The 23,255-nt window shown below is 45.8% G+C and overlaps 1 protein-coding gene across 1 annotated transcript in view; it reads left to right on the forward strand.

The window, feature by feature from the left end:
• LOC115154631 (ephrin-B3) overlaps positions 1–22,658 on the forward strand; it is a 42,450-nt gene extending 19,792 nt beyond the window's left edge. Inside the window, exons 2-5 of the mRNA XM_029701071.1 lie at positions 2,599–2,894; positions 19,643–19,735; positions 19,937–19,993; positions 20,079–22,658. Of these exons, the coding sequence (XP_029556931.1) occupies positions 2,599–2,894; positions 19,643–19,735; positions 19,937–19,993; positions 20,079–20,491 (859 nt within the window). The 3' untranslated portion in view covers positions 20,492–22,658. The remainder of the gene's footprint in view (positions 1–2,598; positions 2,895–19,642; positions 19,736–19,936; positions 19,994–20,078) is intronic.
• Positions 22,659–23,255: the final 597 nt, after the last annotated feature.

Raw genomic sequence — 23,255 nt, forward strand, 5'->3', positions numbered from 1 at the left:
CTGGAACATCAGCTAACCTTAGACACCGCAGCTAACAGTCACTGGAAACATCAGCTAACCTTAGACACCACAGCTAACAGTCACTAGAAACATCAGCTAACCTTAGACACCACAGCTAACAGTCACTGGAAGTGATGGGGGCATGTACATTTAGAAGAAAATCTAAATCAGTTGAAATCAAATCAATGTAGTTTGATGTTACTTAAAATCTCTTGACGGTCTCGTCCCGTAAGCGGGATCAACATCCAGCGAAAAACTCCTATCAACATTAGCATAACGAAATTTAATATATATATTTTTTCAAATATAGGACTGTCTCATATCGTTTTATAGATACACCTCTCCTGAATCGACCCACGTCGTCCGATTTCAAAAAGGCTTTACAGGAAAAGCAAAACATTAGATTATGTTAGAGGAGTACATGGTAAAAGTAGCAACATAGGCATTTTCCGACCAACCACATGCATCACAAATAACCAAAAAACAGCTAAATGCAGCACTAACCTTTAACAAACTTCATCAGATGACACACCTAGGACATCATGTTACACAATGCATGCATTCTTTTGTTCGATAAAGTTCATATTTATATATAAAAACAGCATTTTACATCGGCGCCTGACGTTGACTAACTATTTTCCCTCAAATGCATCCCGGGAAACAGTGCTACAATTTACTCAATTACTATTCGAAAACATTTTTAAAATGTAATATTGTCATTCTAAGATTTATAGATGAATATCTCTTGAAAGCACCTGTAATACCAGATTTAAAAATAACTTTACTGGGTAATCACACTTTACGATTAAAGGGGATGCGATACTCAGAAAATTAGCTAGTAAATACAGCTCGGCGCCATCTTGGAACAATCGCATATCACATCTAATCTTGTATACTATTGTCAATAATCCCTTACCTTTAGTTGTCTTCATCAGAAAGCACTTCCAGGTATCCCAGGTCCACAACAAATGTATTTTCGTTCGAAAAAGTCCATCCTTTATGTTCCATTAGCTTGCTGTTGTTAGCGCGTCTGAAGGCTGTATCCAAATGCTCCGTCGGCCGCGGGACAGCAATTTCGAAAAAAAAACATTTTTCCCCCATTTAGGTTCGTTCAAACATGTCAAACGTTGTATAACATAAATCTTCAGGGCCTGTTTTAACAAGACAGCCAATAAGATTCGAGGGGGATGATTGTATTGTGTTTCAAAACGTTTCGAAAGGAGGGGGTAGACAGGGGCGCCGGCGTCATAATGGTGATGGCCCTCCTCCTGTGACCAATTTCAACAGCTTGTCATTCTGTCAGTTTCCACAGTAGAAGGCTCAAACCACTTTGTAAAGACTGGGGACATCTAGTGGAAGCAATAGGAAGTGCTCAATGAACCATAGCTCACGGTGTGATTAATAGGCAAAGATGTGAAGTTGAGTCCACAATTCAGAATTCCACTTCCTGTTTCAATCGGTCTCGGGGTTTTGACTGCCATATGAGTTCTGTTATACTCACAGACACCATTCAAACTGTTTTAGAAACTTTAGGGTGTTTTCTATCCACAGGTATTAATTATATGCATATCCTAGCTTCTGAGTTTGATTAGTAGGCCGTTTAAAATGGGCACGATTTTTTTTCAAAATGCGCTGTGGCGCCCCCTATCCTAGGGTAACGTCAAGAGGAGGTGATTTGACAATAGGAAATAAAAACTTCCATTGGTTATTAGCTTGTTTTGGCTAAAGTTAGATGAAGTTTGTAGAGGCTGTTTAAAATAAACTGAAACAGGGATTACAGTTTCTCCCGGTCCATAGACTACTTTCAGGGTGAGGAACCATCTAACATCAAGTTGTAAAATAGCAAACGACTATTTTTAACCCTAGTATGCTCCAGGGGGCATACTACTATGGCTGACCTTATAAAACAACACATTTCACTGCACCTATCATACTACTATGGCTGACCTTGTAAAACAACACATTTCACTGCACCTATCATCCTACTATGGCTGACCGTGTAAAACAACACATTTCACTTCACCTATCATACTACTATGGCTGACCGTGTAAAACAACACATTTCACTGCACCTATCATACTACTGTGGCTGACCTTGTAAAACAACACATTTCACTTCACTTATCAGGTGTATGTGACAATACAACTTGTAATTTTTTTAGCACTTACTCAGTAGCTCTATCTCTCCTCTTTTATGTCCTTTCAACCACTTTCTCATCTCATTTATGAAATAAAACATAACCAGTGAGAATGTTACCAGTCATGAGGTACTGGTTACCAGAATACTGGCTAGTGGTTGATTGGGGCGTTGATTGGGATTCTTGGCAGAAGACTAATCTGATGATCTCTCTAACTCACACACACACACAAATTCACTCACAGAAAAAAACACACATACCACTCCCACAGCCATGCATGTACCCGCACACCCAGTGCTCCCACAGGCACTCGTCTGTGCCTCCAAACTGTGCCATGAATAGATGAGAGGCCTCCTCTCCAAACACAAGCTGTCAGACACAGAGATGGGTAAATATCACACTGCCAATCATTTGTTGCCATGGATACCGTTCTCACCTCTCTCTCTGTCTACCTCTGCAGGTTCCAGGATGACAGAGGGTATGTGTTGTACCCCCAGATAGGGGATCGTCTGGACCTGATCTGCCCAGCCTCCAACCCCCCAGGCCCCCGCTCCCCCAGTGAGTATGAGTACTACAAGCTGTACCTGGTGTCCATGCGCGAGCAGGCCGACCGCTGTGAGGTGATGGGCGCGCCCAACCTGCTGCTCACCTGTGACAAGCCCAACAGTGACATGCGCTTCACCATCAAGTTCCAGGAGTTCTCCCCCAACCTGTGGGGACACGAGTTCAAGACCCTGACGGACTACTACATCATAGGTGAGGGGACCCGTGTGTGCGTGTGTGTAAGAGAGAGAGAGAGATATGTGAGGGGGGAAAGGGAAACATTTTAGAAATGTGTGGTATGCACTATGGAAGCACTATCATTCCAGAACTTTCCAGTTTGTGATGTATTTCTGTGTCTCCATGAGAAAGTATTTCCATATGTCTCTCACAATGAGTGACACAGAGCAGTGTTGAGCAGTGCCACTGTACCTCCGTTTTCTAGCCTCTCTCCTCGCTCTGTAGTAGACAGTGTGTGTTTGTGTGTATGAGAGGCCTGGTGCTCAGCAGCGTGTGTACTCCCTTGCATGACAGGAGCAGATCAGCAGACTGTGCTCTACATGCTCTGATCCAGCCATGACAGTCAGACTGAGCTCTACATGCTCTGATCCAGCCATGACAGACTGTGCTCTACATGCTCTGATCCAGCCATGACAGTCAGACTGTGCTCTACATGCTCTGATCCAGCCATGACAGACAGACTGAGCTCTACATGCTCTGATCCAGCCATGACAGACTGTGCTCTACATGCTCTGATCCAGCCATGACAGTCAGACTGTGCTCTACATGCTCTGATCCAGCCATGACAGACAGACTGAGCTCTACATGCTCTGATCCAGCCATGACAGTCAGACTGAGCTCTACATGCTCTGATCCAGCCATGACAGTCAGACTGAGCTCTACATGCTCTGATCCAGCCATGACAGTCAGACTGAGCTCTACATGCTCTGATCCAGCCATGACAGACTGAGCTCTACATGCTCTGATCCAGCCATGACAGACAGACTGAGCTCTACATGCTCTGATCCAGCCATGACAGTCAGACTCTGCTCTACATGCTCTGATCCAGCCATTACAGACTGAGCTCTACATGCTCTGATCCAGCCATGACAGTCAGACTGAGCTCTAAATGCTCTGATCCAGCCATGACAGTCAGACTGAGCTCTAAATGCTCTGATCCAGCCATGACAGTCATACTGTGCTCTACATGCTCTGATCCAGCCATGACAGTCAGACTGAGCTCTACATGCTCGGATCTAGCCATGACAGTCATAATGTGCTCTACATGCTCTGATCCAGCCATGACAGTCAGACTGAGCTCTACATGCTCTGATCCAGCCATGACAGTCAGACTGAGTACCACTCATCACACCCACTCCCCACACTGAGGAGATATGGAAAGGCATGATGACACACTCTTGTATTGCAAATCCAAACAAGAGTACTTGGAAAATAGGTCTCACCTCACTGCGTATAGACAATATATATTTTTGTTCAATTCAGTTTTTAAAAGGTTGTTAAATGGTTGTGTGTTTTTATGTGAGCATTCTGGCTTTGTTTTTACATCTGTGTGTGTGTGTGGGGGGGGGGGGGGTTAATCTAAGCATGGGGAAATCACATTTAGTTAACCTATATTGGCATTTGTTAATTTTTCCAATATGGCAGTAATGAGTTGGAGTACTGACAGACAGAGAAAGCTGGGTGAGGAGAGGGAGTTCATTCACCGGCCTGCTGTTTTACATATTTGCATCAACATGTAGAGGTCGTTTGAGCACTGGTGTTTAATTGGCAGTAATGCATGGTGGAGAGCTCAAGGGCACAGTGGGCAATGGGGGAATGACTCAGTTGACTGGGTCTCCAGCCCACAGCTCAGAGTCAGGCAGCCAGCCATTGGCCACCACTACCCACACCACACCAAGCCAGCCTAGCCAGCCAACATGGACTGTAAAAAAACCCACACAAAAAAACAAGTTGTTTCAACTTATTATTATTATTAAGTAACTGCTTCCACAGATTTTTTTTTTTTTTTTTTACTAAACTTTTCGGTCCAAGTGTTACCTGAACTAAAAATGTTGGCCAAAACTTAGCTCCAACTTTCTCCAACTTGAGAAAACCTAGTCAATTTAAAATGGTGTGTTTTCTCAACTCTAAATTATTATTTGGGCATCTTTAACTAAAGAAAGCTGGTTACACACACAAACAGTGCTTTTAACTTACATATTTGACACACATGATTACATTGTGCATGTTCATTTATACAGTAATTATTATTCAATGTGTCCTCACCTGGGATTTGAACTCACAACCTCTTGGTTCATGGCATTCCGATCTTCCTGCTACTCCACCATGTCGGTGCCAGTTATCAGTTAATCTGACTATTCTCTCATCATTGATTTGATTTACTTATTTCAGCAATTTGAGGTTTTTCTGTATAGTTGTCGAATAAAGTTAGTGGGGAATATTATTCTGCTTTCATGTTACTCCTGAATCACTATGATTAACACAATTAGTCTTCCTTGAGTGTACTTTTAACAGAGTTGAGATTTACTTTGAAGTGCAAAGTGTAGCAATACAGGTGAAATCGGTCATTGACCTGGACATGGTGGTGTAGCAGGAAGCTCAGCATGCTGTGAACCAAGAGGTTGTGTGTTCAAATCCCAGGTGGGGACATGGTGAATATAATGTTTTTACAGTGTGGCACTTAGGGCCAAAGCTGCAGGTGTTTGTGGGTATGTTAACTTTTCGAACGTTGGGTTTTAACTGTTGTGTGTAGGTACAATTGTGTGTCTATCATTGTGAAGCATTGTGCTCACAAGTGATTTTCGTTAGATATAGTCAGACAAGTGGATGCAGGTATGCTGTAAGAATATGAGATTACATCGAGGGGTTTCACTGTCAGAGTATTTAGTGAGCGTTCTCCTGCTCTGTTGTCTTAGTGTACGGCTGTTATAGGAGCTCCGCCAACTTGGTTCGATCACACAGCAGTCATACGGCTCCCATGGGAGCACTTCAGCCATCCCAAAAAAACAACATGAGAGAGGCAGTCAAACAATGCTGCACCATGATCACATCAAGCCAAACGCACACTCTAAATGGCTGGCCTCACAGTGGAGTGCGTCTGTCTGTGTGTGGCATTTTATCAAGCTGATGCTCCAAGTGTGACTGTCTGTGCTTGTGTGCATGCCTGTACATGCCTGCATGGGTGGGTGTGTTTTGACTGACTGTGCCTGACACTCACTGGGTACGAGTGTGTTGGCTGCTGGCAGGTTGGCCATTGACAATGTGCTTTATGGTGTCATAATGCATCGGCGTGTGCTGTGTAGAGAGGTTAATAATTGAGGAGCTAGTTGGATTATTTATCAGTGTTAAGCTGAAATAGCGAAAAGTAGCAGACCGTTTGCTCGCTCAGTGTGTGTGTGCGCGTGTGTGTATGCCTGCATGTAAATATGGTTTGCCATGGTTTTTGTAAGAGGAAGAGAGAGGGAGAGGAAGAGGGTTAGGAAGGGAGAGAGAGAGAGAGGGTTAGGAAGGGAGAGAGAGAGAGGAAGAGGGTTAGGAAGGGAGAGAGAGAGGAAGAGGGTTAGGAAGAGAGAGGAAGAGGGTTATGAAGGGAGAGAGAGAGAGGAAGAGGGTTAGGAAGGGAGAGGGAGAGAGAGGGTTATGAAGGGAGAGAGAGAGAGGAAGAGGGTTAGGAAGGGAGAGGGAGAGAGAGGGTTATGAAGGGAGAGAGAGAGAGGAAGAGGGTTAGGAAGGGAGAGAGAGAGGAAGAGGGTTAGGAAGAGAGAGGAAGAGGGTTATGAAGGGAGAGAGAGAGAGGAAGAGGGTTAGGAAGGGAGAGGGAGAGAGAGGGTTATGAAGGGAGAGAGAGAGAGGAAGAGGGTTAGGAAGGGAGAGGGAGAGAGGGTTATGAAGGGAGAGAGAGAGAGGAAGAGGGTTAGGAAGGGAGAGAGAGAGGAAGAGGGTTAGGAAGAGAGAGGAAGAGGGTTAGGAAGGGAGAGAGAGAGGGTTAGGAAGGGAGAGAGAGAGGGTTATGAAGGGAGAGAGAGAGAGAAAGAGGGTTAGGAAGGGAGAGGGAGAGGAAGAGGGTTAGGAAGGGAGAGAGAGAGGAAGAGAGAGAGAGAGAGAGAGAGGAAGAGGGTTAGGAAGGGAGGGGAGAGAGAGGGTTAGGAAGAGAGAGAGGGAAAGCGTTAGGAAGAGAGAGAGGGTTAGGAAGAGCGAGGAAGAGGGAGAGGGTTAGGAAGAGCGAGGAAGAGGGAGAGGGTTAGGAAGAGAGGGAGAGGGAGAGGGTTAGGAAGAGAGGGAGAGGGAGAGGGTTAGGAAGAGCGAGGAAGAGAGAGAGGGTTAGGAAGAGAGAGGAAGAGAGAGAGGGTTCGGAAGAGAGAGGAAGAGGGAGAGGGTTAGGAAGAGAGAGGGAGAAAGATGGGAATTGGGAACATGGAACATGGAACACTCGCTAGTAACAGTCCAGTCACTGTTGTGTGTGTGTGTGTGCGTGTGCATGTGCATGTGTGTGTGTGTGAGTAAGAGAGGGGCTGTGTGATGACTGTGAATAACACAAAGTGACACGTCGCTTCCCCGATCTAGGTCAACAATCAGGACCGTACCATGCTGTAGTTGTGAATGTTTGTGTGTAGAGAGAGAGAGAGTGCAACAGAAATGAGAGTTGGCCTTTATATCTGCTTGTTCATGCTTGTCTATTCAAGCATCCATCTCTCTGTGTGTGTGTGTGTGTGTGTGTGTGTGTGTGTGTGTGTGTGTGTGTGTGTGTGTGTGTGTGTGTGTGTGTGTGTGTGTGTGTGTGTGTGTGTGTGTGTGTTTTCGCTGATAAATGTCATGCCGTAAAATTCTCTAAGAAATTGGATTGAAGAGGTTTAACACAGTGATTCAATAACCTTCTGGTTGTGCCAGCAACTCACATTAACACAGACGTTCACACACTTTTTAAACACGGAGGCAGGAAATCTGCAGGGACTCTCTCTCTCTCTCATACACACAGACATTGTTTTTACAGACATTCGTGTGAGCAGAGAGAGAGATTACAGTGGTCAGGGGATTGGGAGAATTTACTCCACCAGCTGTTCACTAGGGACAAGGACAGAGGGAGATGGCGGGATAGAGGGGAAAGAAAGAAAGACAGGCAGGCAGGCAGGCAGGCAGGCAGGCAGGCAGGCAGGCAGGCAGGCAGGCAGGCAGGCAGGCAGGCAGGCAGGCAGGCAGGCAGGCAGGCAGGCAGGCAGGCAGGCAGGCAGGCAGGCAGGCAGACAGACAGACAGACAGACAGACAGACAGACAGACAGACAGACAGACAGACAGACAGACAGACAGACAGACAGACAGACAGACAGACAGACAGACAGACAGACAGACAGACAGACAGACAGACAGACAGACAGACAGACAGACAGACAGACAGACAGGAGAGAAAGGATACCAGGGTAATATAGAGTTGATCTCTGTAACTGCGGTATTAACTATAACATGGTGGAGCTCATGCTTGAACAGGCACTTGTAGATCTGCGTATCACACACACACACACACACACACACACACACACACACACACACACACACACACACACACACACACACACACACACAGACACACAGACACACACACACATTCTGCTACCACCCCTAAGGCTATGGGATTTGCTGTCAAGCCAGAGGCTTAATTCTCGGTATGGTGTACAGTCCCCCCAGCCAAGTCTTTAATAGACGTAGAAAAGGCCAAATAATCTGCCCGTGTGGAGCGTGAGGGTGATGATGTAATGGCTTCAGGAAGAGGATCTCTTCACCATCCCTAATCTGACTGTGCCTCTTCTCTTTAGGTACTAGAGACAGACTGAGACCTCTCAGGTGCCAGTCAGTCCACCTCATGTGCACGCATCTGAGGCCTGACAGAGAGTGGTACTTAGTTTATATGGTCTGTGAGCAAGCATGCGTTATGACATGCCTACAACCAGGAAATACCGTTTATACGTTAGCGTGTCTGAAATTTTTTTTTTTTTTTATGGCTTAGATGTTGACCTTGATTCTCATATCTGACATGAAGAACATATGGAAGATATAGAACAGATGTGTTTTTCTACATATGCTGTAGATATATATCTATTCCTTTCTTTTCTCCCGTCGGTCCTGCTACCCTCCTCCAACCAGTGACATACTTTTAATGTATGCCATTAAGAAACTAATTAGGATAATGAACAGAGAGAGGGGGGAGGCCCGTCTCCTTTTCCCAGGCTCTAACGTAACGGACTGTATCCTCTCGCCTCACACACAAAAGACCCCCACCATCACCACCACACACACACACACACAGCTGACAAGCTTCACACACACAGTCACACACACACACAGCTAACACGTGTAATGCTGCTACCACACACAGTCACACACACACATAGCTAACACGTGGGCCTAGCATTGGCATAAGCAACACAAACAGAAGCAACACAGCTAACGTGACTACACTGAGACAATCGGTGGAGACGCCGATTTAAAAAGAGATTTGATCCCGTCCCTATCTCTCCTTCCCTTTCTCCCCCTCTCTCCCCCTCTATCCCTCCCTCGCTTTCTCTCTTTCTCTGCTCCTCTACCCCCTTGGCTGTGATCTGACTCAGTTGTCAGACTGGGTTAGTTCGGCTGGATGGCTCTCTATAATGTCTCTTTATTGTGTATTTGTTCTCCTCTTTGTGAGGTTGCAGTGTGGGGGTGGGCAGGCTTTTTTGATTGTACTCGAGGGGAAAGAGCCTTAAATGATATAGCGCTATCTCAGATCTCCAATCCCCTTTACATGTTCAACATTTCTGCTCCTCTGTCAATAATACAACTCTGCCGGGCCGGAACAACGGTTCGCCTCACATAATGAACAAACGTGATTAACGTCACCATATACTCAATTGGATGAAACATGAATGAAAAGAGACCCTTATTAAGGGTAGGCATCGGAGCAGGTCTTTGTGCACTGTGCGTAGGTGACTATGATTATGTTTTGTCTTTGTCTTCTAGGTTTTGGAGGGCGTGTGTGTGTGACAGTTGGGTAAGGATGTGTGTGTTTGGTAATGCATCCTGGGCAGTGTGGACCTGTCCGAGGGATCCGGGAAGAGCATAATCAGCCATTACACAGCTGATGGAGCACCGCTGTTTTCTCTTCCTCTTTGCCTGTCTGACAATGTGTCTGTATGTGTTTCCTCATCATGTGTGTTATCTCCACCAGTGCCTTATCTCTCCCTATCCCCACTGGAGCTGACAGGACCATGACCCAGAAAACCCTTTCAGATTTCAGCCTCCGATAGAGCCTCTACGTCTCCTCATCTCTCTCTCTCTCTCTCTCTCTCTGACTCTCTCTCTCTCACTCAATCTCTCTCTCCACATTCCCTGTTTCTTAATTTAGTCTTCCCTTCTCTCTCTCTCTCTCTCTCTCTCTCACTCCCACTCCCCCTGTTTGTGCTCTCAGCCTCTCTCCCTTCCTCTCTCCTTCTCTTCTTCCATCTCCCCTGTTCTCTCTCTCACTTCTGTCTTATTTCTGCCATCGATTCACCTTTTCCAACCCTTCCTCCCTGTACTATTTTGGTCCGTCTTTCTTTTACTCTATTGGAAATCAGCTCGCTGTGTTTTTTGGGCTTCAGCATCATGCCGTATAACTACAGAACTAGCCAATGTGGAGAGACATGCTCTGCAATGTAATGATGTACATGATGTACCTGAGGTAAAATGCTGATGAGGGAGAGGTTTCGGTGATGAAGATGTAGACAGAGACACAGATGGTTGCAGAGACAGAAAGCGTGATAACCAGAGCGGAACAGTGAAAGAGAGAAGACAAGGAAGGACAGGGATGCTGAGTCACAGATGTGAATCTGTCTATTCAACTAAGGTGAACCCTGACCCTAAGTCTGAGTACCTGCTTCAACTGCCAAGCCTTCTATTGGCTAATAACCACAGTTAGTATTCAGTGAACGGCCTCATCCAATCAAAGAGAGGTGAAGCGTCATCTGTTTCAATTTGTGTCCAATCAGGCGGTGTCCTCAGTGACTCCACGAATTACAGATTAGTGCACTGAGGCAGGGATACTGCTATTTGGCTCCGGAGACACTGCTGCCCACACAGATTGGGGAAAATTGTTTCGGCCCAAGTTACAACTCACAAAAAAAAACACAAATTCAATTTGAAAGAGGGTGTGTTAGCCTATAAACCAATTATTTGAAGCTTGCATCGACAGAGATGTAAGGGAGAATAGAGAAGGAAGAGTCTGAGTGTTTAAAGCGGCAGTCAGCAGTTGAAACAATAAGAGTGTTCTCCACCCCTGTTTCGGGTAAAAAGCTGAGCGATACGACTGCAGAAATGTAACCGCTCTTAAAATCAAAGACAGAGCTATGGATGCAAGGACTTACCATCCATGATATCATTAAAAAAATGTAACCATGTTTTGAGGCTTTATAGTGTTTAGAAGTTACAGGGAACCCTATTCAATCAAACCCAGTCACCAGATTCCTAAGATAAGAATATTTTTGCCTTGTTGGAAGCAGGTTGGAAGCAGGGCTATATCAAAATGCAGGGGGATTTATTGCAGTAAACATGGTTTGGGTGAGTGCATGTGAATGTAAACGTGCACTCATGCAGCACAATACAAAACGTGTTTTAGACCAGATATCTGGTTACAATGTTAAGATGGAATAGGAGCCAATGTCTTGCACACAGTAAAAAGTATGTTACGATCAATACATCATCGCAAAGGGTTTATTGTCAATCCTAAATTCATACATTTTAGCATCCTTCCACCTACTGTAACAGCCAGCCAAGTGTAAAGCTTCATCTCTGTGAGCAGAGTTTGTTTTAATGGAAGTTAAAGCCTGCCACTTTTTATGTGCCCCCCAGCCACAACATAACCTTATCTGAGTCAGCCATCAGAGTCCAACCCCACTATACCAACCAGTGATAGAGCAGCACTGCACAGTACTGCATGGAGCTTGGCTGAGTCATGTTTAGAACATAGCCTCCACACAGTACTGCATGGAGCATGGCTGAGTCACGTTTAGAACATAGCCTCCACACAGTACTGCATGGAGCTTGGCTGAGTCATGTTTAGAACATAGCCTCCACACAGTACTGCATGGAGCTTGGCTGAGTCATGCTTAGAACATAGCCTCCACACAGTACTGCATGGAGCTTGGCTGAGTCATGTTTAGAACATAGCCTCCACACAGTACTGCATGGAGCATGGCTGAGTCACGTTTAGAACATAGCCTCCACACAGACCACACCTCATTTAGAACAGCAGATAACAGGCTTGTTAACAATGGGCTGATATTAGGCTACTGTACTTTACAAAATACAGACAGATTGCAGTCTAGATTTACACCCCCTCCCCCCCCCAAAAAAAAGAAAAGAGACAGCAGTCCAAACCTATCCACTTCCCTGTAAGGGAACGTTGACTGCACGTTGACTGCTATGGCGTTACGTTGACTGCTATGGCGTTACGTTGACTGCACGTTGACTGCTATGGCGTTACGTTGACTGCACGTTGACTGCTATGGCGTTACGTTGACTGCTATGGCGTTACGTTGACTGCACGTTGACTGCTATGGCGTTACGTTGACTGCACGTTGACTGCTATGGCGTTACGTTGACTGCTATGGCGTTACGTTGACTGCACGTTGACTGCTATGGCGTTACGTTGACTGCACGTTGACTGCTATGGCGTTACGTTGACTGCTATGGCGTTACATTGACTGCACGTTGACTGCTATGGCGTTACGTTGACTGCACGTTGACTGCTATGGCGTTACGTTGACTGCTATGGCGTTACGTTGACTGCACGTTGACTGCTATGGCGTTACATTGACTGCACGTTGACTGCTATGGTGTTACGTTGACTGCACGTTGACTGCTATGGCGTTACGTTGACTGCACGTTGACTGCTTGGCGTTACGTTGACTGCACGTTGACTGCTATGGCGTTACGTTGACTGCACGTTGACTGCTATGGCGTTATGTTGACTGCTTTGGCGTTACGTTGACTGCACGTTGACTGCTATGGCGTTACGTTGACTGCTATGGCGTTACGTTGACTGCTATGGCGTTACGTTGACTGCTATGGCGTTACATTGACTGCATGTTGACTGCTATGTCGTTACGTTGACTGCTATGGCGTTACATTGACTGCACGTTGACTGCTATGGCGTTACATTGACTGCACGTTGACTGCTATGGCATTACGTTGACTGCTATGGCGTTACGTTGACTGCTAGTTGACTGCTATGGCGTTACGTTGACTGCACGTTGACTGCTGTGGCGTTACATTGACTGCACGTTGACTGCTATGGCGTTACGTTGACTGCAATGGCGTTACATTGACTGCAATGGCGTTACGTTGACTGCTAGGTGCATGCCTGCCCAAAAAAATGCAGCAGGGTATTTGAGTTCAGTGACCTCCCGCAGGACAGTGTCCCTGTTTTAACACCCTGGTGGACAGAGTGGGCGAGAGAGACTGCCTGCCCTGTTTACCAACTTGGCCCTAATGTAGCTTCCCAATGTGTCTGTATGTGCTGCTACTGCTGATGGAGACTGGCCCATTGGGCAGAGTGACAGCTGACGTGGGCACAACTAAAGCCTGAATCCGCTGAACTGAATTAAAATGATGTTTTCAGATTCAGAGTGTGTAATGAGAATGTCCATAGGGGGAGCATCAGGTAAGGTAAGTGTACTGCCCGCGTCTGAGTGATTGAAGCGGGGAGAACAGGGCATGGCTTGGGTGGCTGGGGTCCCTGATGATCTACTTGGCCTTCCTGCGACACCTGGTGTAGCTGTAGTCAATGAACAGTATCCTCACATATTGTGAGGATACTTTTGTCCAGGTGGGTTGTTGTGTGGGGAAAGGGGTTTATGCAAGGCATAGAGATTTCTTTCATTTCACATGGGATGGGTTAAACGGTTCACTAGATTTAGCCCGGTTAAAGGCGGGGTAAACCCATCTTTTGGAGTTATGCTCCTTGGTCAACACAGGTCAATCCCTTAGCTGCTCTCTCACTTAGAAGAGAGGGGGAGGTTTGGCAAGGGGAGGACGGGGTGGGGTTGGGCTAAGTGGGTCACTCGCTGGGTCAATTTAGGATATGCCAGAGGCGAAAAAATACCCCCCTCCTGTCGCTTGTCTGTGTATAAATCCTCCTCTGTTACAGAATGGGTGTGTTAATGGGTCAGTCTCATTTTATTTAAATGTATTAACAACTTTCCCTTTTGTCTTGTGGTGTGTTTTTCCGAGCAACTTCCGCCTGTTTCTGTCCATGGCTGTACATCTCTCTCTCTCTCTCTCTCTTTCTCTTTCTCTTTCTCTTTCTCTTTCTCTTTCTCTTTCTCTTTCTCTTTCTCTCTCTCTCTCTCTCTCTCTCTCTCTCTCTCTCCTTCACCACAGATAATCACCTCCATTACGAGCTCCTCCTTGCGTCTCTCTTCTTTCTGCTTCTCATTTAATTAACCTAACATGCTTCCTGTTCTCTATCATTCCATTATTTATTGCTCTTCAGTTCTATTGCGCTTTCATTTATGGTTTTTACACCTTCCAGTTGGAAGAGAGGGAGAGAGAGAGATACCGTTCCTTACATCTATACTTTACCTACTGTTATGCAATCTATAGCCTCAAGCGATAAATAGGAGGTAGAGGCTGTAGGAGGGTGTCATGTGGTCATGTGGTGTGATTATGGCTGATGAGGGTTTAAATGGCCACTGGTCTTGGTTTGGATTAATATGATTGGGTTTGGGTTTAAAAGGTCAGGGGATGTGGCTGGGTTGTGTGTCTGGGGTATTGTGCGGGTGATATGGGATATGGTTGTGGGTTTGGGTTCACAGTGTGTCTGAGGCATGGCTTCTGGCTTCCTGCTTTGACCTTGTCCCCCTGACCAGAAGGCCCAGCTGTGCATTCCGGCGCCGACAGGGATGGCCGCCTCGCTTCGCGTTCCTAGGAAACTATGCAGTATTTTGGTTTTTTATGTGTTATTTCTTACATTGTTACCCCAGGTAATCTTAGGTTTTATTACATACAGTCGGGAGGAACTATTGGATATAAGAGCAACGTCAACTCACCAACATTACGACCAGGAATATGACTTTCCCGAAGCGGATCCTCTGTTTTGCCCACCACCCAGGACAATGGATCGGATCCCAGCCGGCGACCCAAAACAACGACGCAGTAGAAGGGGCAGACGGAGCGGTCTCCTGGTCAGGCTCCGTAGACGGGCACATCGCACATCGCACACCTCTCCCGAGCATACTACTCGCCAATGTCCAGTCTCTTGACAACAAGGTAGACGAAATCCGTGCAAGGGTTGCCTTCCAGAGAGACATCAGAGATTGTAACATTCTCTGTTTCCAGAGAGACATCAGAGATTGTAACATTCTCTGTTTCACGGAAACATGGCTCACTCGAGACACGCTATCTGAGTCGGTACAGCCACCTGGTTTCTTCACACATCGCGCCGACAGAAACAAGCATCTCTCAGGTAAGAAGAAGGGCGGGGGTGTATGCCTTATGATTAACGAGACGTGGTGTGATCATAACAATATACAGGAACTCAAGTCCTTTTGTTCACCCGACTAATCAAATGCCGACCGCATTATCTACCAAGAGAATTCTCTTCGATCATAATCACAGTCGTGTATATCCCCCCCAAGCAGACACATCGACGGCCCTGAAAGAACTTCATTGGACTCTATGTAAACTGGAAACCACATATCCTGAGGCTGCATTTATTGTAGCCGGGGATTTTAACAAGGCTAATCTGAAAACAAGGCTCCCTAAATTTTATCAGCATATAGATTGTGCTACCAGGGCGGGCAAAACCCTAGATCATTGCTATTCTAACTTCCGCGATGCATATAAGGCCCTCCCCCGCCCTCCTTTCGGAAAAGTTGACCACGACTCCATTTTGTTGCTCCCAGCCTATAGACAGAAACTAAAACAGGAAGCTCCCGCCCTCAGGTCTGTTCAACGCTGGTCCGACCAATCGGATTCCACGCTTCAAGATTGCTTCGATCACGTGGACTGGGATATGTTCCGCATTGCGGCGAACAATAACATTGACGAATACGCTGATTCGGTGTGCGAGTTCGTTAACAAGTGCATCGGTGATGTTGTACCCACAGCGTCTATTAAAACATTCCTGTTACGTGAATTAAGTTATCAATGTTCTTAAACCGAACTTCAATTAAACTACTCAGTCTGCCCCCCCAGAGGGTGTAAGATTCTGGTTGAATGAAGCAGATGGAGACCCAGCTTACAATGGTCAGAACGTTTATTTACGAGAGCTCCAAAATCCATACAATGCACACAGCCTTTTATATTACACATGTCGTCATACAAATGAGCTTACATCAGTAGAGAACTCCACCCCGCTTTAGGCGGCTGTATTTTTCCACAGTACACATACGTTGTTTCTCATATCTTGCACCTGGTACCCAATCTACTGTAGCCTCAATGTTTCTCCCCTCTCCGGGACAGGGAGACCTTTCTTCCTGTTATCAGTTCCTCTGTGGTCACAAGTTGTCTGCTGTCTGTTAACAGTTCCCCTTCTCCTTGAACGTCTCACTTACATTGCTAAATATTAAAGTCTCAGCTTGTCCCATACACACACAGTACATTAACCTTATAATCACTCGGTTATACATTTTCAGGGTGAAATCATTTAGTCAAACCTTTAATCATATCATTTCCATTACAATTCCCCAACCAGAAACCGTGGATTGATGGCAGCATTCACGCAAAACTGAACGCGCGAACCACTGCTTTTAATCAGGGCAAGGTGACCGGAAACATGACCGAATACAAACAGTGTAGCTATTCCCTCCGCAAGGCAATCAAACAAGCTAAGCGTCAGTACAGAGACGAAGTGGAGTCGCAATTCAAAGGCTCAGACACGAGAGTTATGTGGCAGGGTCAACCGTCAATCACGGACTACAAAAGGAAAACCAGCCCCGTCGCAGATCACGATGCCTTGCTCCCAGACAGACTGAACAACTTTTTTGCTCGCTTTGAGGACAATACAGTGCAATACAATACACTGACATGGCCCGCTACCAAAACCTGCGGACTCTCCTTCACTGCAGCCAACGTGAGTAAAACATTTAAACGTGTTAACCCTCGCAAGGCTGCAGGCCCAGACGGCATCCCCAGCCGTGTCCTCAGAGCATGCGCAGACCAGCTGGCTGGTGTGTTTACGGACATATTCAATCAATCCTTATCCCAGTCTGCTGTCCCCACATGCTTCAAGAGGGCCACCATTGTTCCTGTTCCCAAGAAAGCTAAGGTAACTGAGCTAAATGACTACCGCCCTGTAGCACTCACTTCTGTCATCATGAAGTGCTTTGAGAGACTAGTCAAGGACCATATCACCTCCACCCTACCTGACACCCTAGACCCACTCCAATTTGCATACCGCCACAATAGGTCCACAGACGACGCAATCGCCATCACACTGCCCTAACCCATCTGGACAAGAGGAATACCTATGTAAGAATGCTGTTCATCGATTACAGCTCAGCATTTAACACCATAGTACCCTCCAAAGTCATCATTAAGCTCGAGACCCTGGGTCTCGACCCCGCCCTGTGCAACTGGGTCCTAGACTTCCTGACGGGCCGCCACCAGGTGGTGAGGGTAGGTAACAACATCTCCACCCCGCTGATCCTCAACACTGGGTCCCCACAAGGGTGCGTTCTCAGCCCTCTACTGTACTCCCTGTTCACCCATGAATGCGTGGCCATGCACACCTCCAACTCAATCATCAAGTTTGGAGACGACACTACAGTGGTAGGCTTGATTACCAACAACGACGAGACGGCCTACAGGGAGGAGGTGAGGGCCCTCGGAGTGTGGTGTCAGGAAAATAACCTCACACTCAATGTCAACAAAACAAAGGAGATGATCGTGGACTTCAGGAAACAGCAGAGGGAGCAGCCCCCTATCTGCATTGACGGGACAGTAGTGGAGAGGGTGGAGAGTTTTAAGTTCCTCGGCGTACACATCACGGACATACTGAAATGGTCCACCCACACAGACAGCGTGGTGAAGAAGGCGCAGCAGCGCCTCTTCAACCTCAGGAGGCTGAAGAAATTTGGCTTGTCACCAAAAACACTCACAAACTTTTACAGATGCACAATCGAGAGCATCCTGTCGGGCTGTATCACCGCCTGGTACGGCAGCTGCTCCGCCCATAACCGGAAGGCTCTCCAGAGGGTAGTGAGGTCTGCACAACGCATCACCGGGTGCAAACTACCTGCCCTCCAGGACACCTACACCACCCGATGTCACAGGAAGGCCAAAAAGATCATCAAGGACAACAACCACCCGAGCCACTGCCTGTTCACCCCGCTATCATCCAGAAGGCGAGGTCAGTACAGGTGCATCAAAGCGGGGACAGAGAGACTGAAAAACAGCTTCTATCTCAAGGCCATCAGACTGTTAAACAGCCATCACTAACATTGAGTGGCTGCTGCCAACATACTGACTCAACTCCAGCCACTTTAATAATGGAAACATGTATGTAATCATTTTATCATTAGCCACTTTATATTATATAATGTTTACTTACCCTACATTACTCATATCTTATGTATATACTGTACGCTATACCATCTACTGCATCTTGCCATCTGATGTAATTAAATGTACCACTAGCCACTTTAAACAATGCCACTTAATATAATGTTCTCATACCCTACATTACTAATCTCATATGTATATACTGTACTCTATACCATCTACTGCATCTTGCCATCTTGATGTAAGGTATCACTAGCCACCTTAAACAATGTCACTTCATATAATGTTTTCATACCCTGCATTGCTCATCTCATATGTATATACTGTACTCTATACCATCTACTGCATCTTGCATATGCCGTTCGGCCATCACTCATTTATATATTTTTATGTACATATTCGTATTCATTCCTTTACAGTTGTGTGTATAAGGTAGTTGTTGTGGAATTGTTAGGTTATATTACTTGTTAGATATTACTGCATGGTCAGAACTAGAAGCACAAGCATTTCGCTACACTCGCATTAACATCTGCTAACCATGTGTATGTGACAAATACATTTGATTTGATTTGCCATGGTTTAGTGTGTGTGTGTGTGTGTGTGTGTGTGTGTGTGTGTGTGAGCCTGCCTGATGTTACATATTGAAGTGTGTTACGTTACAGAGTGTGTAAGTGTGGTTTCATATTGAAGTGTGTTACGTTACAGAGTGTGTAAGTGTGGTTACATATTGAAGTGTGTTACGTTAGAGTGTGTAAGTGTGGTTACATATTGAAGTGTATCACGTTACAGAGTGTGTAAGTGTGGTTTCATATTGAAGTGTATCACGTTACAGAGTGTGTAAGTGTGGTTTCATATTGAAGTGTATCACGTTACAGAGTGTGTAAGTGTGGTTACATATTGAAGTGTGTTACGTTACAGAGTGTGTAAGTGTGGTTTCATATTGAAGTGTGTTACGTTACAGAGTGTGTAAGTGTGGTTACATATTGAAGTGTGTTACGTTACAGAGTGTGTAAGTGTGGTTTCATATTGAAGTGTGTTACGTTACAGAGTGTGTAAGTGTGGTTACATATTGAAGTGTGTTACGTTACAGAGTGTGTAAGTGTGGTTTCATATTGAAGTGTGTTACGTTACAGAGTGTGTAAGTGTGGTTACATATTGAAGTGTGTTACGTTACAGAGTGTGTAAGTGTGGTTTCATATTGAAGTGTGTTACGTTACAGAGTGTGTAAGTGTAGTTTCAGAATGTATGTATGAATGTATGTATACGATGTGTGAAAAAAAGATGGGAATAATTTGAGGGCTTATGACTCCATGAAGTTTGCTGCTGAGGTAACCCAACCTGACAATATTTACTTCAACTGCATAGTTTGACATGTGTGGGGTAGTGTTAGGTATCTCTTTAACGGTAGTCTTCCACTCCTCCTCTTCCTCTCTTAGCTACCTCTGATGGGACGAGGCAGGGGCTGGACAGCACGAGAGGAGGAGTGTGTGTGACACGAGGGATGAAGGTGATTCTCAAAGTGGGACAGAGTGAGTATCATCACCATCCTTACTGTTAAATATATATATTCTCTTTGATTTGCTGTAATTAGTCTTTCAATAGTAATCATCCTGATATAAATGAATCTGCATGGGGTCTGGCATATTCTTGTACTGATTTTCTAACAATATTCATGAAACTCTGCTATGTAATGTTGTTCACAACCCTAAAGAAAGTGTGATTTCCCATAGCTGCATATGGCCTCCCACCCAAACCCAAACCAGACTCAAATCGCTTCCACCCCAAAGGTAAGTCTACAGTACACTCCTCACTGGTTTAATGATGCAGTATCTACAGTGTTAGTCATTGATCCTAACCCCTCTTCCCTAACAGGGAACGGTACCACGCCCAAGGCTGGTGGAGAGGGCGAGGGGAACAACCCTTTACCTTCCTCTAACGTGGCGGTGATCACTGGAGCGGCAGGGGGCGGAGCCTTCCTCCTCATCGTGACGTCTGTCATCTGTGTGGTGTGTTACCGCTGGCGACAGAACAAGCACTCTGAGACCCATCACCCCACCCTGACCCTGGCCACCCTAACCCCCAAGAGGGGCAGCAACAACGGGGCCGGCTCCTCCGCCGGTGGAAACAACGGCTCGGAGCCCAGTGACATCATCATCCCGCTGCGGACTTCAGACCAGGCTTACTGCCCGCACTACGAGAAGGTGAGCGGGGACTACGGTCACCCTGTCTACATCGTCCAGGAGATGCCCCCTCAGAGCCCAGCCAACATCTACTACAAAGTATGAGGGAGACACCTAGACAGCCCAGCTGGCATAGACGCAGTACCAACAAATAGACTGCTGTTTTCAACGTAGAAATTCAACTGTCCCTCTAGCTCCCTCCACACCCTTATCCTCCCACTTCCCTCTCTATGACTGACTGTCGGGACGGCTGCCCTCACCCTCCTGCCCTATGGACTGTACTGTACAGTGCTCTGCCACTGTAGATGGATGGAGGGGTGGTTGTGTACTGGTTGGGGTAGGACCTCTTCCCTGCTTTGAACCCTATGATTGGGTCCATGAGGCCTGGACGTGAGGGCCGTTAAACTGATGGACTCACAGTGGCAGCGGCTCAGTGTCGCCTCTCACTCAAAGTGAGAGCTGACACTAGATATGAAATGTCAAAACTTTTCAAATTGTTAGTGTGTGTGTGTATATTTGCGTGAGTGATCGTGTTTTTGCGTGCGTGCGTCCGCGCAAGCAGTACGTCTGCTTGTGTGTGGTGCGTGAGAACTTTTTTTGGGGGGGTATGTCAGTCTTAAAACCAAAACCACACGAGGAAATATCAAAGCAAGATTTCTACCCACTGTCATCCTTTACAGATGATATAATATAACGATTTCCTAACTCATTTGTAGATATTTCAGTTCAGATTTCTGTTAGGCACTGTTTTCTTGTCAGTGTTGTATGTTCTCTGTTTTGGAGTCTAGATGAGATCTAGGTACTGGTATTTAGGATATGTTTTGTGTTTGTCTTCGAAATGAAGGATCTACTCTTCCTTTACCCCATCCTCTCACTCACTCTACAATGTCTTAGCATTGAAATAGTTCCCTTTTCTGTATATAAAGTTTCACAAAGGAAGGAGGACAGCAGCGCAAAGAGGTGTACTCAAGAAGAGGAAGCGTATTGGCAACGTGTTTGAACAGACGAACCCACAAACACTGTGATTCTCCCATACTGTACATCCACACACAGCTACAGAACAGAAACCTTCACCCACTGTATTGTTTATGTTGCTCCTCTGTTTACCGGTGACAGTGTCTTTTTAGAGGTGAATGATCTGTTTGGTTTTGTGACAGCTGCAGTCTGTTTTCATTCCCCACAATGCATTGGTAACTGATGACCAACGGTTGGCTGGCTGAGGAGAGGAATGCAGCAAGTAAAGAACGTGAAAAGGTCAGAGGTCATTGTTGAAATGCCACAGACGATAGTCAACATATATAACACCATGGTGGAGTCCATGCCAATGTGACTTAGAACATCCTTTGTCTGCGGGACCGTTTCAACACAATGTGCACGTAACGAGTGCTATAGAGGAAATGTCTTACACGCTGGCTTTAAAACTCAGTCCTCGAGTCTCAGGACCACACCTCATACACAGAAATAGATGTATTGTTTCATGTTTTCACGGATTCCTACTGTCGTTTTTATGTAGTGTGATGATTTCTAGGATGTTGAGGTCTATAGTGACGGAGTGATCGGAAACATCACAGATCAGTCCAGCTCCCGCTGGGTCTGACACCTCTCTGGGACATTCTGGACCTCATACTTACATCACAACCCTTCGACAACATTGGACTCTGATTGGACTACAAAGCAACAGCACTGAGACATGGCGGCATTGGACTCTGATTGGACTACAAAGCAACAGCACTGAGACATGGCGGCAGACGCCTCTGATAAGAAAGTGATTTTCTGGGTGCTAGAATAAACATGTCCTGTCCTTGTGTACCTTCCAAGACGTTCTGCTTTCAGTTCTCTACCAGGGACCAGCTGGACTTAAGGCCAGTGCAATTCTGTGTTCTATTCTACCGTATTCTGTGTACCATTTGCCATAGTGTTTCATTTGCTTTCACTAGGTTGTCTTTCTCAACTGCTATTTTCCACTCAGTCATTTTGTGCCAATAACCTCATCCAGAGGAGGTGGCCCATCTTTTCAGAACTGAGGAGAGATGGATCTGGTGTTGGTGAGACAAGGGATGAGACAATGGTTTGACGTGGTAGGTAGATGGTAAAGGAGAGCTTTTTGAGATCGATGAGACTGACTGTTGAGACTTTGCAGGACACTATAAGATGGTTTATGTTGCCTCCCCGGGGTCTCTGCTCTCCTGTCCCTTCCCAATCACCTCTTTCCAGACGTACATTCCAGTTTTGGGGGAAAATGACATAAAAACCTAAGTATGTTATAAAATCATTGTGTCTCAAGTGTGTTTTTTTAAGTGTTCATGTTGACACAGGTGTGTTCTTCTGGGTCTCCTGTTCTCTCCTCTCACACTGCATCTGTTTTAGAATACCACACACACAGTTCTGACAGCTTGTTTGGTCTGCAGTCTCATTTGGTTGGATGCTGCTAGGCAATAAGGGAATTTGAATTGTCCAATGCCTTATTTTTCCTTACCCTTTGTGTACGTGTATGCATCCTTCTCTTCATCTCTCCTTCTACCCACATGAAAAAATTATATGGTCTAGAAACTGTAGTATTACTATATTTATGTACTATGGTATTCACTGTAGTATTACTATATTTACGTACTATGGTATTATTCACTGTAGTGTTTTTGCTGACTTCACTGTAGTATTCACTATAGTATTTTGTGGACATGACTAGTATACTGTAGTATTTTTGTGGACATGACTGTAAAAACACCTGCCGAATAGGGTTAGCTAAAATGGCACAACCGGACAACGCCAGTTACTGTTCAGTAAGGGGAACACCTCAACCAGAACATATGACAGGTTCGTGACAGGCCACCCATTGAGTTGGGTCAGTTTTGAACAATGCAACGGACCA

The sequence above is a fragment of the Salmo trutta genome, chromosome 19, assembly GCF_901001165.1.
Source record: "Salmo trutta chromosome 19, fSalTru1.1, whole genome shotgun sequence".
Lineage (NCBI taxonomy): Eukaryota > Metazoa > Chordata > Actinopteri > Salmoniformes > Salmonidae > Salmo > Salmo trutta.